Source organism: Balaenoptera borealis (assembly GCF_965194805.1).
Source record: "Balaenoptera borealis genome assembly, chromosome: 7".
Lineage (NCBI taxonomy): Eukaryota > Metazoa > Chordata > Mammalia > Artiodactyla > Balaenopteridae > Balaenoptera > Balaenoptera borealis.
Window position 1 is genome coordinate 88,760,171 of NC_138864.1, and position 15,689 is coordinate 88,775,859.

A 15,689-nucleotide genomic window follows, 5' to 3' on the forward strand; every position below is an offset into this window, starting at 1 on the left:
TTTGATTTGAGTCCTGCTCACTTGGACATCCCTGCCCATTTCCAGCGAGCTCAACTCCCATTGGATTGTTAATTTAGGGTCTGCAGTGAGGTGCGTCCTGAATCCTTTAGCAGCAAGAATGGAGAAATTGACCTTGCTATAGTTTCTAATAGGAGCTTTTACTGTCTTGACAGGCTAAAAAAATGTTTTTCCTTGGAGAAATGCATGGGCAGAGTAATTCCTCCCATTATAGACTATTCTCTGGCTGCTAATAAAAGGCCTGGGTCTGCTAAAGCAAGTTTGTCCAAGCAACTGTTCAATCAGGAAGTGATGAGAGTGGGTGAGAACTACGTATTTTGCTCAGTGGTCACCATCTGAAATCTCCCATATGGAAAATCTCTTCTCACCTGGCAACTGAAAATAATGAGTATAATAGAAACAGACACCCTTGATATTGTAGGAAAAGAAGCAAATAGGCCAGAATAAAAACACCTGCCACAGGAATCTGCTTCTAGACACACATCTCAGGTAGACTGCAGACTGTACCACGGAATCCTTTTGAAATGAAATAGAACTCTTGAAACTCTAATTATAATCATATCTGTGCTGGCTGGAAATTCAGCCAACTGCAGAGAGCAGTCTAGTAGATTTCTCATTTGTCTGAAGCCTACACTTCATTGAGAAGCCTTGAAAGTACCTAGCAGTTGTCAGAACCAGGGTCGGCATGACTACACTCCATTTTTGACCCTGAGTCAGGGCATAAATAATTCATCACATGGCTAGAATGTTCTCTGCAGATTTCAAAGGGTTTTGCATACATTATCATCTCATTCAAACTTCTGAACAACTCACAGATGTAGGAATTACTGTTCTTATTATTGTATAGACCAGCAATCGGAGGCTCAGAGAGGTTAGATGCCTTGCCAATTACGTAGCTAGTGAGCAGGGGAGCTGGGACTGGAACACAGTATGTATTGAGTCCCGGCACCATGCTGAGCTGTGAGTACACGCCGAGAACAAACAGATATGATTCCTGCCCTCTCAGAGATCATACTCTATTAGGGAAAAGTGATTATAAACATGTAAGCACGCATGCAATTATAAATAATTTTAGGTACTATGAAGAAAAGGAACAAGGTGAAGTAACAGAGGGCAACGAGGACGAGGTGGTATAAACACTAACTAGAGCTGATAGAGAGAGAAGGCTTCTCTGAAGAACACACACAAAAAGGGCTCATATAATGGAAAGGAGCAAGCAGGGCGAGGAGCTGGGCAGGCTTTGTAGGTAGGAGGAGCTGGTGCCTACCTTATGGCAATGAGACTGGGAAAACCTGACATTAGGGGATGAGGTGCAGGCATAGGTGGAGGTCAGGGCTGTGGGTTTTGTAGATGGCAAAGGAGGTAGGGATTCAACCTGAGAGGAATGGGAAACTGTGAATGGGCTTTGTGGAGAGGGCTGCTGCTATGAGATCTGTGTCTTTAAAATATCATGCTGGCTGTTATGAGGAGGAAGGATCTTGGGGGCGGAGAGATGAAGAAGGAGGCTATTTTGGTCCTGGAGAGAGGTGATCGCTGATTGGATAGAGTAATGAGTGGCAGTGGGGATAGAGGAAAATGGACAAATCTGGAATCTGTTATGGAGGCTGACCCGATTGGATTTATTAATAAATTGATGAGAAATGTGAGAATCAAGGATGACTCTTGTTTCTGGTTTGGGCCCTAGAGAAGCGTAGAGCACAGGTTTTAGAGTCACACCACACCTGGATTTGGGCCCCTGCACCCCTGTTGGACCAGTATGACATTATCAAGTGCATTCCCCATCTGACCCCTCTCTCCCCACCCAATGCCCCTCCACAAACACCTAAATTCTGTTCTCAGATTTCGCTAATCGGGTGGAAGCAGAGGATATAGTTTTATATATTGTAATTCTAATCAACAACTTTTATCCCAGACCTTTCTCATGTTGGTGAAGAGAAAAGGAAATAAGAAAGAAAGGTAGGAAAACAATAACCCAAAATGGTCCTACAGCCAGCTTTGTTTCCCTAAAATATTAGTTATCAAGCCAGAGATGGTAGCACACAGCCCAGGTATGAACACTGCAACTTCACTTTTTCTTCTGCATCCTCCTCTCAGTCTGGACATGGGAGAGTGGGTAGGAGAAGAAAAGAGAGTGGAAGGGAGGAAAGAGAAGGGAGAAGTTATGGTACAGCAGAGACTGAAGAATTTGTGGTTCAGACAGACCTGGGTTCAAATCTTGCTTCTATTACTTATGACTTGCTGTATTTGGGAGGATGGTTAAACTCTCTGAACCCAGATTTTGGTACCCACAGAATAGAGTAATAAAGCCCTCTTGTGTGGTACATTAAAAATAGCCACAGACTTTTTATACTTCCTCCCATGAAGAGGTGATATCTATTTTCCAGGCTTTGAATCTGGCCTTGTGACCTTGCTTTGATCAGTAGAACATAGAAATGAGAGCATGTCAGATCCAAACCTAGACCTCAAGAGGCCTTGCATCTTCCCTTTTGCCCTTTTAGACCTTCACAGCCATGAGCTTGAGCTAGCCTGCTGGAGAGGCTACATGAAGGGAGACCCCAGTAACAGTATGTCAACTACCAGATTCGTGAACGAGGCCATTCCAGATATCCAGCCCCTCTCATTCCACCATCTACCAACTTGAGTGCAGCAGCAGAAGTGAGCCTAGCTGAGATCAGCTAAAGGGCCACCCAACACTGCCCAGTCAAAAAATGCCAACGCACAGGATTGTGAGCTAATAAATGATTGTTGTGTAAGTGTGGAGTGGCTTGTAATTCAACAAAGGCTATCTGAAACACCTGGCAAAGTGTTGTGACGATTAAATGATACAACACATAAAATGCACATGGTGCCTGGCAAGGAGCAGATGTCTAACAAATGTTAGTTTCTATCCCACCTACCGAGACCACCACAGGGCAAAGACGTATTCTCCATGACCCTTTAAAATAGAAGCTCAGAAACTTATTTTTGAAAAACATGTTGTATTATCAACAATCTTTTTAGTTTTCTACGGTTGAATTTTGTTTTATTGCAGACATCTCTTATTTTCAATATATTTGGGCAGATTAGGCTCTGTGTCCCAACCCAACCATCACCTGGAACATTGCTTTTCTGAGAAAATGCTCAGTGAGTTCCAAACTGCCAGCTCTCCCGAGAACACTGGCAGTGAGAGAGGCACTATATTGGACAATTACTGATGAGAACAAGGCTAAGGGCATCCATGGGAGAGCAGAGCCCAAGCAAAAGCAACAAGAGAAAATTAGCAGACTGTGCTGAGAAACACAGAAAGGTGGGCTTGGCTAATTTAGAAATATATAAAAAATTAAAAATAAAAAAATGAGAGTGAAGACACAGGGAGCCATTCCATCCTGTTACTCAACACATCCTTACTAGCACCCACTATGTGCTCAGAAGATTGAGGACCCAAAGGAGAATAAGAGAAGCCACAGAGCAGTAGGGAACACTGAGGATTAGAAAAACAGTCTAGTCATTGTAACCTGTAAGTGCTTGGTGGAGGGACCTGTTAGTGCTTTGGGAGCACAGAGGAGGAAGAAACTAGGAAACTGTCACTGCCTTGGGTAAGCAGTGACAGTTTCCTGGAAGAGCTGACTCTTTTTTTTTTTTTTTTAACATCTTTATTAGAGTATAATTGCTTTACAAAGGTGTGTCAGTTTCTGCTTTATAACAAAGTGAATCAGTTATACATATACATATGTCCCCATATCTCTTCCCTCTTGCATCTCCCTCCCACCCTCCCTATCCCACCCCTCTAGGTGGTCACAAAGCACCAAGCTGATCTCCCTGTGCTATGCGGCTGCTTCCCACTAGCTATCTATTTTATGTTTGGTAGTGTATATATGTCCATGCCACTCTCTCTTTGTCCCAGCTTACCCTTCCCCCTCCCCATATCCTCAAGTCCATTCTCTAGTAGGTCTGCATCTTTATTCCCATCTTGCCCCTAGGTTCTTCTGACCATTTTCTTTTTTTTAAATTTTTTTTAGATTCCATATATATGTGTTAGCATACGGTATTTGTTTTTCTCTTGATGGGAGGAACCTGTCGAAAGAAAAAAGGCAGGAAAGGCCTTCAGGAAGAGAGTAGTAGCATTTCTAAAGACTTGGATGTGAGAAGGAGAAGAGTTGGCCAGGACTAGAGCCCAGGCTGCATGGGAAAGGAAGAATGAGAGTTAGGAAGGTGTTAGAACATGAAAAGCCTTGAAGGTCAGATTACAGAGCAATGGCTTCATGCTCTACAGTGCAAACCAATGGTTTTCAAACATTTTGCTCTGAACCCTCAAAAGAACTTTGAAAAACTATGTATGCTTCTACATTTTAATGGATGTTAAAATATTAATGGATATCAATTTCATTAGTTGCAAAATTCCAGGAAGATTGTAAATATTACAATAGAAATATTACGTTAGTCTTCTATATGTTTCTAAAGGAATCTAAATATTATAGTGACTTATACCAACTCTCATCTACTTAAAAAAATATATGATCAAATTCTTCTTTCACAGTGAAAATTTTACATTGATAATTCCTCTCCTTGAATTCATATTTCAATAAAAATCTACTTCATTGAATTTTTCTTCCACTAGAGTTTTATCCCAATGTAATGTATTTTTATGGTTGGAAGTATTTTTTCACACTATTATATTTCTTAACACTAAAAATATGTATAAAATTTAAATAAAAACTTTAATTTCTTATGAATAAAACCCTAGAAGTACTTTAAAATTCTTCTGGATAGATTTTTCTTTATTAGTAAAATTAACTTATCTAAGCAATATGTATTGTCAATTTGATAAACAGTTTCTAAATAATAAAGGCAAAATTTTCTTGGAATTAAATCTCTTAATGAGATGGTTGGGCTCTTTAAATTAGTACCTATATCTGTAAAAAAATATTACTTATTCATGTAAATAAACAAGGTTCATGTCAAGTATCATGTTTGTTTTTCTTTTTCTTTTTTTCTTTTCCTTTTATTTAATTGAAGTTTAGTTGACTTATAGTGTTGTGTTAATTACTGCTGTACAGCAAAGTGATTCAGTTATACATATATATTCTTTTTTTAATATATACTTTTCTATTATTGTTTATCATAGGATATCGAACATAATTTTTGTGCTATATGGTAGGACCTTGTTGTTTATCCATTCTATACATAAAAGCTTACATCTGCTAACCCCAATGTTTTTATTTTTCATTTTTAAAGAGGTAAGTTCTGAGGAAACATGCTTACTTAAATAATGAGAATGGAAGGACTTTTGATATGGCGATGTCACTCAATTCTTTAACTCCTTCTAAGTTAAATGTCAAAAATCTGAGAGTGATCTATCATTGAAAATTATTTGTCTCCCTTCAATTGTGTTGGAAGCAAAGAACTAGAAACCACCTGCCTTGCAAAAACGTTTGTTACCCAATCAATGGAGTCTTTCACTTTCTCAATTTCTGAGAAATATTAAAAAAAAAAAAAGTTTTACTAAGATTTATCTTGGGCTTCCCTGGTGGCGCAGTGGTTGAGAGTCTGCCTGCCAATGCAGGGGACACGGGTTCGAGCCCTGGCCTGGGAAGATCCCACATGCCGCGGAGCAACTAGGCCCGTGAGCCACAATTACTGAGCCTGCGCGTCTGGAGCTTGTGCTCCGCAACAAGAGAGGCCGCGATAATGAGAGGCCCGCGCACCGCGATGAAGAGTGGCCCCCACTTGCCACAACTAGAGAAAGCCCTCGCACAGAAACAAAGACCCAACACAGCCATAAATAAATAAATAAATAAATATTAAAAAAAAAAAAAAAGACTTATCTTTTAATTTTACCTACTACAATTTCATTGAGTGAGGCCTTGTTCAAACCTAATATACTTAGAAAGAACTGGCAAGTTGAAATATTGTTCTTTTCAACACACTTTTACCTATACAATATTTTAAGTAAAATTCTTTATCTTACTGCATACTTCATAGATATTTTTGTCAAATGTTGGAGCTGCAGATTTAGTTCATTCAAACCATGAAAAATGTCCTCTGTATAAACCTAAATAGCAGTCAGATCTTATTATCAAAGAAATTAACCAATCAGATTTTCTTTCAGAAAAAGTATGACTTTATTTTTCCATTTACTTCTATATTTGAATTCTAAGATAGATAGAGGATGGATGAAAAGAAAAAGATGGATGATTGGGTGAGTGGGTGGATGGATGAATGAATAGATGGATGAATAGAAAGAAGGGTAGACAGATGATGAATAAATGGATAGATAGGTGCATAGATAGAAAAATAATCTTAGACTATGCCCAATCATTTTTATCCACAAATTTACCTGCTAACTTGAAAAGTTCCTACCTGCCAGCAAAGGCTTACTACTGCCAAATTTCTTACAAATATTTTTTTGAAAGAAAAAGATGTTTAATTTTAGATTGTCTACTTAACAATTCAAACTTAGAAGTTAAACAAAACAATTGAAACAAGATCCAAACTCTATAAATATAAACCTAGATGGTTTTGAAAGGAAATATACCCAAATATCAGTAGTGATCATCTGAGTTTTGGGATTACAGTTGATTTTATTCTTTAAAAATATTCTGTATTTTTAAAGATCTCTATAAAAATTATATATTCTTTTATAACTAGAAAAAAACCCCAATAAATTGTATTTTATCAAACAATTTATCATTGAGTAAGCTTTTTAATGTTTACTTCTACCTCAATAAATTTTAGGAAAACATGAAAAGACCTTTGGACCTTTGTTCTTGCAGCTCTCTGCTAGGTGTTTTCACAAACTATATCTCATTTAATCCTCACAGCACCCTCATGAGATTGTTACTTCCCATTTTACAGATGAAAAATATGAGGCTCAGAGAGCTTAAGCAATATATCTAAGGCCTTTCAGATAAGCAGGGATTCAGCTGCTCACTGGCTCGCTGGTAATTCCAATCCAGATCTGTTGAACCTTGAAGTTTATACACTGCTGAGTGTCACACTGCATACACTGCATACATTAAAATTTTGAATTTTCAAAGTGAAAATTATCAGTCATGTTAATTAAAATAATCATTGCTATACTGAAGTCTATATGATTTGTGAATATTGTTTCCCAATATCCTTTTCACTTTCTAATGATGTTTTGTGCGGAACAGTGTTTAAATTTAATAAAGTACATGTTATCAATTTTTTTCTTTTTGTATAGTTCTTTTGATGTCATATCTAAGAGTCTTTGTCCAATCCAAAGTCACACAGATTTTTCTCTTGCACTTTTTCTAGAAGTTTTTAGCTTTAGCTTTTACCTTGAGGTCTATGATCTATTTTGAGTTAATAATTGTGTGTGATTTGAAGTAAGGAATCAGATAGTGTTAGTTCTCCAACCGTGTTCTTCAAAAGTTTTGTCTATTCTGGCTTCTTTTCATTTCCATATAAATTTTAGGATCAGCTTGCCAATTTCTACTAAAAAAAGGATGTTACAATTTTGAATGGAACAGTGTTTAGTCTATAGATCAATGTGGGGAGCATTGCAATCTTAACATTATTGAGTCTTCTGATCCATTAGTGGGATCCATTTCTATAAAGCATCCTTTAATTTCTCTCAGCAATGTTTTGTAGTTTTCTATGTAGAGTAATTGCATTTCTTTTGTTAAATTTATTCCTTAGGATTTTTATTATATTGTGAATGGAGTTGTTTTCTTAATTTCAGTTCTTCAATGTTTGTTGTTAATATAAATAAATATAATTGATTTTTTATATTAATCTTGAATCCTGGGACCTTGTTAAACTCTCTTATTAATTCTGGTAGTTTTATTGTAAATATCTTAGGATTCTCTACATTCAGGAACATGTTGTCTGAAAATAAAGACAGTTTTACTTATTCCTTTCCAATTCACATGTCTTTATTATTTTTCTTTCTTTATTAAACTGAATAGAATCTTCAAAACAGTGTTAACTACAAGTGGTGAGAGTGGACATCCCTACCATGTTTCTGATTTTCGGTGGAAAGCATTCAATCTTCCATCATTAAGTATGACGTTATCTGCAGGGTTTCATAGAAGTCCTTTATCAAGTTGAGGAAGTTCCTTTTTCTTTCATAACTTGTTGAGAGGTTTTAACATGGGTGAGTGATGGATTTTGCCAAATAATTTTTCTATTTCTATTGGGATGATAATGTAGTTATAGCCTCTGTTCTACTAATTTGGTATATCCTATTAATTGACTTTCAGATGTTAAAACAACCATGTATTCCTAGGATAAACCCCACTTGGTCATGGTGTATAATCCATTTTGCATGTTGCGGGATTCAGTTTGTTAATATTTTATTAAGGATTTTTGCATCTGTGTTCACAAAGGATATTGATCTGTTATTTTCTTTCCTGTGATGTCTTTGTCTGGATTTGGTATTAGTGTAAAACACAGAATGATCTGGGAAGTCTTCCTCTTATATTTTATGAAAGAAAGGATATGTATTCAAATGGGTTGGTGAATACATTCAAGGTTGCATCTAGTTCTCAAGTCTCCCTCAGTTTTCACTTTTCTTAGGCTCTTTCAGGTCTTCCCAACACATGTACAGTTTCCCAATCAATCAGGGGTGTATGGAGACCTCATCTTAGCCCTTCTATATTGTTCACATTACCAGGGTCTCCCTGTTAAATTTCTGGCTGATCTTCATTGTCCAATCTAGGACCAAAACTCTGAGTTAGCAAAGCTGCAGTTTCTCCTTGTTAATTCCCAATGGAGTCCATCACTTTTAGCCAACAAAACCAGGGATCTTTGAATCCTGGTTGAATCAAGTCCGCCCCATTAGCAGTAGACTTACTGGTTTTTGCAGCCAGTTTCACAGTGATGAAACTACTGTTCTCACTAAGCTGAGGGCAAGTGTAGATAGAGCAGCCTCAGGCAAAAAGGTCAGAGTCTTACTGTTCTTCCTAAAGTTCAAGCAGTTTTTCAAGAATAAACATTCCTTAATTCATTGTGTGCCATTGGTTGATTTTTAGTGTCCTGAAATGGTTGCTTGTGACAGTCTTTCCAGTTTTATGCTTGGTCTTAGGTGGACTTTGTCCAGGGAAAGATTCAGATGGGGACTTTGTCCTCTATACTAACATTGAAAAACAACTACTTTATGAGAGAAAGGGTATGGTAGTGGAGTAATTTGTTTTCCTTTCCAAATTCTGAGTGTGAAGGCCAGAAGAAAAATCTTGAATATCAAGCCCCTCTCCCTCAAAAACAAAACAAAACAAAAAACGCTTCAACCCACAGCTTACTCTTCATCTATGAATTTCTACTATATAGTCGTGCCTATTTGGTGAATCACTTTGGGACCAAGTCACATCAATTCTCTTTTGCAATACTATCTGGTGTTTAGTTTGAAGACTTTTTCTTTTTAAAGCATTTCTATGAGTGGTAGGCAGAATGATAAGATTACTGTCTCCTGATGCAGAGGCCTTACTTAATCCCCTCCCCTGAGTGAGGGCAGAACCTGTGAATGTGATTGGATATCACTTCTGTGATCCTGTTATGTTCTATGATAAGAGAGATTTTGCATATGTAATTAAGGACTCTAGTTAGTTTACTTTGAGTTACTCAAGGTTATCCTGGGTGGACCCAACATAATCGGGCGGGCCCTTTAAATGTAGAGAGTTTGCTCCAGCTGTTCTTAAACAAGAAAGAAATAGCTACGTTATTAACTTCCTTTGCAAAGGGGCAGCCTCTCAGAGCTGAGAATGATCCTGGCTGACAGCTCGCAAGCACATGGGACCTCAGCCCTGCAAATCCAAGAACCTGAATTCTGCCAACCACTAGTGAACTTGCAAGAGAACCTGAGTCTCACATCACATGCAGCCCCATGTGACATCTCGATTTCAGCCTTGTATTTCATCTTGTGTTTCAGCCTGAGCAGAGAACCCGGTTATATTATGTCCAGACTTCTCATGTGCAGAAACCGTGAGATAATAAATTTATGTTGTTTTAAACTGATGAATGTGTGGCAATTTATTACACAGCAATAGAAAGCTAATACACTATGAAATCTTTTTTCATAAGTGAATCTTCCCTTCAGATATCCAAGATTTGAGAATTTGTATTTACATAAGATGTAGATTCACATGTAATTATTCAGTTTACTCAGGCCTCTTTGTCTTATGATAGGTTTAAATGCAGGACTTCCATAGTTTATTTTCAATATTTTTTTTCCTGATTTCCAAAAGAATACATAATCACAACCCCTTTGGGTACTTAGTATGTACCAAGTACAGTTCTAAGTCCTTCATGTGTATTTATTCATTAGCCCTCCACACCACCCAAGGATGCAGGCCCCATGTAATCTCATCTTACAGATAGGGGACACAAGGTACAGAGGGTGAAACTGTGCCCTTAATGTCACATATGTACAGAGGTGGCAGAGCCAGGATTCCAATCCAGGCAGTCTGACCCCAGAGCTTAAGCTCTTTTGCTCTTAACCACCATGTCTTACTATTGTTTTTGCAAGCTCATCTAGAAAATGTGGAAAATTCAGAAATGCACTGAAAAGAGATTACAAATCATTTGTAACCTCCTCACTCATAGATAACCATACAACAACTATTGGCATTTTGCTGTTCATCCTATCTGGGAAGACAGCTATATAAATAGAGAGATAGGCACATTATATATAATTTTATGGGGATTTTACTCTGCTTAATGCTTTGCAACATTCTTTTTTTTTCCCTCTTTCTCATAGTACATTTAAACTATGATCTAGTTTACTGCCCACCCCTTCCCTCCAAAAAAGAAATTTTTCACTTTCTCCTTAAGGAAAAGCATACTGTCCACTTGGATTCTTTTGGTTTTGCTCACTTTGGGACCTTTCACAGAGTTGTGGACCTCTCTCTAGAGTGCCTTTGTGGTCCTTCTCTTCAGGGTTATGCCCCAGAACAATCCAGGAAAAAAAAAAAAAAAAAGACAAAGGTGAGTTTAGTGAAAATTGAGATGATCAGAAACCTACCATCTGTGCCAAGGTTGGCATTAAATTCTGTGATAATCTAAAAATAAAAGTAGGGGATCAAGGAGAGGGGAAGTGTGAAGAGTGAGGGACAAAGTGCAGAGGGCTGCAGCTGCAGCTGGGAACCAGTGGGCATCTGGCTACACCTCAAGGGTCTGCAGGGCCCGCGAGGGTGGAGGTGAGCAGCTTGTCAGCACGGAGTGACCGTGGATTCTGTTGAGACCAGCCCATGAGCTGCACCAGCCACGACACTTCACTGTGGGAGTTCTGAGGGCCGAGAACCATGTCAGGGTGATACACAAGCCTTCCCCAAGGACTGAGAGCAACCCTCAGACAGGGGAGAAAGAAGAGAGCCCTGAATTATCCAGAGGAGACTAAATTTAAACACATGAGTGGAAAGATGAAATGTTTTCTGCCCTCAGCAGCAATGGTGGTGGCTTATGAACAAGTGTTCAGATATAAGAAATAGAGAAAATGAAATTTCTGTACATGTAAATTGTGATCATAAATTTTCAACCTTCTCTGCTGGCTCTGTCTAAATCTTTCCTATTTTTGTCAGCGACATTGTCATTTTACCATTCATGCTGGTTGAAAGCTTAGGATCACGTCTTCCCCTTTATCTTTCAAACTATAAAGTCATCTCTGACCACTGTGTGTGTGATGTGGTTCGGGGGGGAGGAGGTTTTATCGGACTCTGAAGGTATTTTGTATATTTAACCAAACATGAATGAGGGAAAATAAAATTTTTTTTTAAGCGCTTTAAAAAGCTTCCTCGAGGGCTTCCCTGGTGGCACAGTGGTTGAGAATCTGCCTGCTAACGCAGGGGACACGGGTTCAAGCCCTGGTCTGGGAGGATCCCACATGCCGCAAAGCAACTAGGCCCATGAGCCACAACTACTGAGCCTGCGCGTCTGGAGCCTGTGCTCCGCAACAAGAGAGGCCGCGGTAGTGAGAGGCCCGCGCACCGCGATGAAGAGTGGCCCCCGCTCACCGCAACTAGAGAAAGCCCTCGCACAGAAACGAAGACCCAACACAGCCAAAAATAAATAAATAAATAAATAAAAAGCTTCCTCAAAAAAAAAAAACCCCAAAATTCAGTGAATTAATTTAAATGTCAATGACTTAGAAACATAAGGATTACTTTGCCCCTAAATCACCCATGTAAAGAAAATAATGTTTTGCAAAAATGAGCATGGCTTGTTATTGATTTCATAACATTTGAAAAGTGGCAGATAGAGGCCCTGGCTGCTCCAGCACAGTAGAATCAGAGTTTACTTAGTGATCAAATGAACGTACAGTTCAGTGCAAAGGAATTATGGTAAATTGGGAAACAGGCCACTGGGGCTTTGCATAGCTTAGTTCTGATTTTGGAATATGTTCAAGGCCATGCCCTCCAGATCTGCTGGTTGGTTGCCCACTGCAAAGGTTCCTCTTGGCATAGGAGCTGGGGTTGTTTGTTTATGATGGGGATGTTGGCTCAATCACTCAATAACTTCTACAGTGGCTCCTTGTGGAGTATCTCTCCAGTCACAAGAGTTCCCACTTCTGTGAGAGCTGCCCCCTCCCTCCGTGACCCTGGCAGCCACATCTGCACTGGGAGCTCTCCTCACTCTCCCCTGCCTCTTGTTCAGTGAGCTAAAGACTTAGCCCAGATTCTCTCTGCCAGGATGTTAGATGACAGCCAGAAGAAGAGTCCATCCCTGTGTGGGTTGACCTCTTACATGCAAACTCTGGATTATGGGAGCCAATGAGTTGGAAGGCATACAGTCCTGCTTTTCGTTTGAAAGTTGTTGGGATTAACAGAAGTCCAAACGACAATTCCTCCTCTTCCCCCACCCCTTCCATGAGGCTCTTCCTCTTACCACCAGCTGCGAGTAAGCTTACTTCGCTGCTTCCTAAGACACTTCCACATTTGGCCAGTGACTAAGAGCGCTCCCAGGTCCCCTTTCAGGAGACACTTCCAATCCCCACAGCTGCTGGGCGTGTTGGTGCTGAAGTGCACACTTGACCCACAAGATCATGGTATGACAAAATGGTTATTTAAAAATTTGTTATGCAGTAATAGATAACCAGAACAACCGCATCCTAGAATCCCCTCAACACCTCCTTCTAATTCTCTATGCCTCAGTGGGAATGGGGCAGGGAAGGGAATGAGTACCTCATGTCTACTTTATAGGGGTGGAGGGCCAAGTATCTCAGATGATGCAACCATCCTAGAAGTAGAACTGATTCCACTTAAGCCTTTCTCAAGTGCATTTCTACTTGACAAGTTTTAGGTGTTTGTTTTGAGAAAATAGAAGGTGGCAAATAATTATCTGATGGAACCAAATAGTGGGTGGGGATAACCTCCCAGGCATGGCTCCAATGGGGCCACAGACCTCTGCTTCCGGGCCTGTGGAGAATAGATTCGCAGGGAATCTGGGTCTTAAGGTTTTAATTTAAAAGAAGACCTTGAAACCAGAGATGCGTTCCTTAACATGTATAATGACTGGAAATCATGGTTTTTCAGGAAATAGGACTAATTCAGATATTTTTCTGTACTGTCTCCAGAAATAATTCATATGTATCATAATCTGTATCCAAACTTTTCATTTGTAAGAGATGGCCACCATACTTATCCCTCGAGTTCTTTTTCTGGCTTCTTAAACCAGGATTTTATTTTGCGATCTGCTCATTGAATAATTACTACTCAGACTTCTGAGAATCCTTGGCTCCATGGACTGACCCAGTGAAAGCCCTTGGCCCCATTCAGGAATCTCCAGGTATAACACGAATATCAAAGGTCTTACCCTACTTTTACTCCTCTCCAAAAAAACAAAAAAAAAAAAAACAAACCCCCCCCAAAACGAAAAACAAAACCCAAAACACCAAACAACAACAACTACTTTGAAGTAAAATACTTCAACAAAACATAAGTGAAAGAGCCATATCTCAGTCAAAGTTCAATGTTTCCAGGTGACTGTCCTTTTATTGCCATCTCTGGACTCACTGAGAGAAGGAAGAAAACTAAGATTGTTGAATCCTTACTGTGTGCAAATACCAGAAATTTACACGCATGATCTCAGTTCTCACAACATCCCCATGAAGTGGGTATTATAAGCCTCGTTTCATCCATAAGAACACAGAGGCATGGAAGTGTTAAGTAAGTTGCTCAAAGTTTCAGACTGTAAGGGACAGAGCAGAGGGGGAGGAGGTGGCAGCAATTCAAAGGTCAAAGTCCATCTTCCTTCTACCGTGTAATGCTGCCTATTGTCCCGAAAGGCGGTAAGAATTTCAGGCTTTTATACTTGCCCATCCAGGGGGAAAAAATTCCAATCACCAATGAGGTGGAAGACTTTTAATTCAAACTAGCAACTATATAGCATGCTTCTATACCCACATATGTGCATGTAGTGTGAACACTTATTCTAAGAAGCAAAACTTTTCTACGCTGGTAAGGTTATTGGTGTCTTACTTGGAATCTTATAGCTATGGATGTCATTAAATAGGTGATTTACTATGCAAGACAAGGATTTGACCCCATGATATCCACATTAAAAATACACAGAATATTTACGTACCTATACAGACTTGGCCATTGGAGCGTCTGGTGCCGCGCTGGTGGTCATAGGCTGGAGAGGCCAAGGTGTGAAGGGTCAGGAGAAAGAACAGAGGAGTGGCCATAAGGATTTTCCAGGGTGACTTCATCTCGGAGCTACTGCACCAGAAGACACCAGCCTGGGGACAGAAGCAGCCGACTAAGGGATGCTTAAGTTGGGGCCGAAGAATCGATCAGCCTCTCTCCCCTTCTCTTTCGTTCTCTGACACACACACACACCACACTCACATACACATCTTTCACTATGGCAGAACCCTGAGAGAGAGCCACACTGGCCTGGGTCTGGGAAGAGCTGGAGTCCCTTGCACACCGTTCTTCTAAGCTACAAACTGCAAGACAAGGAAAAACCCAGGTTGCAGCTGGGGCAGAAACAAGCGCTTCTGCACTTGCTGGCTGAAGTCTGTGGCTGTGAACCCCAGGAAAATCGAGGCTTGCTGGAATCGTCCCGCGGCCTGGTTAGGCGGCCCTTCCTCTTTCATTCTTGCAAAACAAAACTAAATTAAAAGTAAAACTGAAGAAGGAAACCTCAACCACAAAAACAGCAGCCTTTAGCAATTTGATCAGCAGTGTTCACAGGCTGTAGAAATTATAATCCGTTGTATTCAGAAGTTATTTAGTTTTGCTCTAAACAGTTTTATATGGTGAGGTTGGGCTCCTTATTTTGTTGTTAAAGAATATTCTGGTCAAGTAGTTATTTTCCTCTGGAGAAGTTGAATTATTCCTTGAGGGGTCAAGTTTTCCCAAGGCCATTCATTGGTGTTCAGAAAATGAACAGTGGGACAGTAATGGGGCAGTCAGCATGGCTGGATTTTCAATCTAATAAGAAAAAAGATGAGCTGAAATTAACCAATTTATATTTACTTGGCTGTGCACGATGCACCTCTTTTCTCCAGAATTTCAAAGTCTGTTTACATCCCTCACCTGTGAAAGATTTGTTCATTTTTAAGAGACTGATTTTCTACTTTGAAGATGAAAATTGAATGCTATTTTTCCAAGAAACAAACAAACAAACAAACAAACTGAAAACTAAACCAGATCATAGATAGAGAAAAGACATATAATCTAAATGCTTTGTTCTAAAATAGGGTACAGCAAAGTCACAAGCCATTCTCTGAC

The 15,689-nt window shown here is 39.5% G+C and overlaps 1 protein-coding gene across 4 annotated transcripts in view; it reads right to left on the reverse strand.

The window, feature by feature from the left end:
- The window catches only part of AOAH (acyloxyacyl hydrolase), a 178,404-nt gene that overhangs the window by 160,588 nt on the left and 2,127 nt on the right, over positions 1–15,689 (reverse strand). For all 4 annotated transcript variants that reach the window (XM_082399520.1, XM_082399517.1, XM_082399519.1 and 1 more), the window contains exon 2: positions 14,536–14,692. In XM_082399520.1, the coding sequence (XP_082255646.1) occupies positions 14,536–14,662 (127 nt within the window). In that variant the 5' untranslated portion in view covers positions 14,663–14,692. The remainder of the gene's footprint in view (positions 1–14,535; positions 14,693–15,689) is intronic.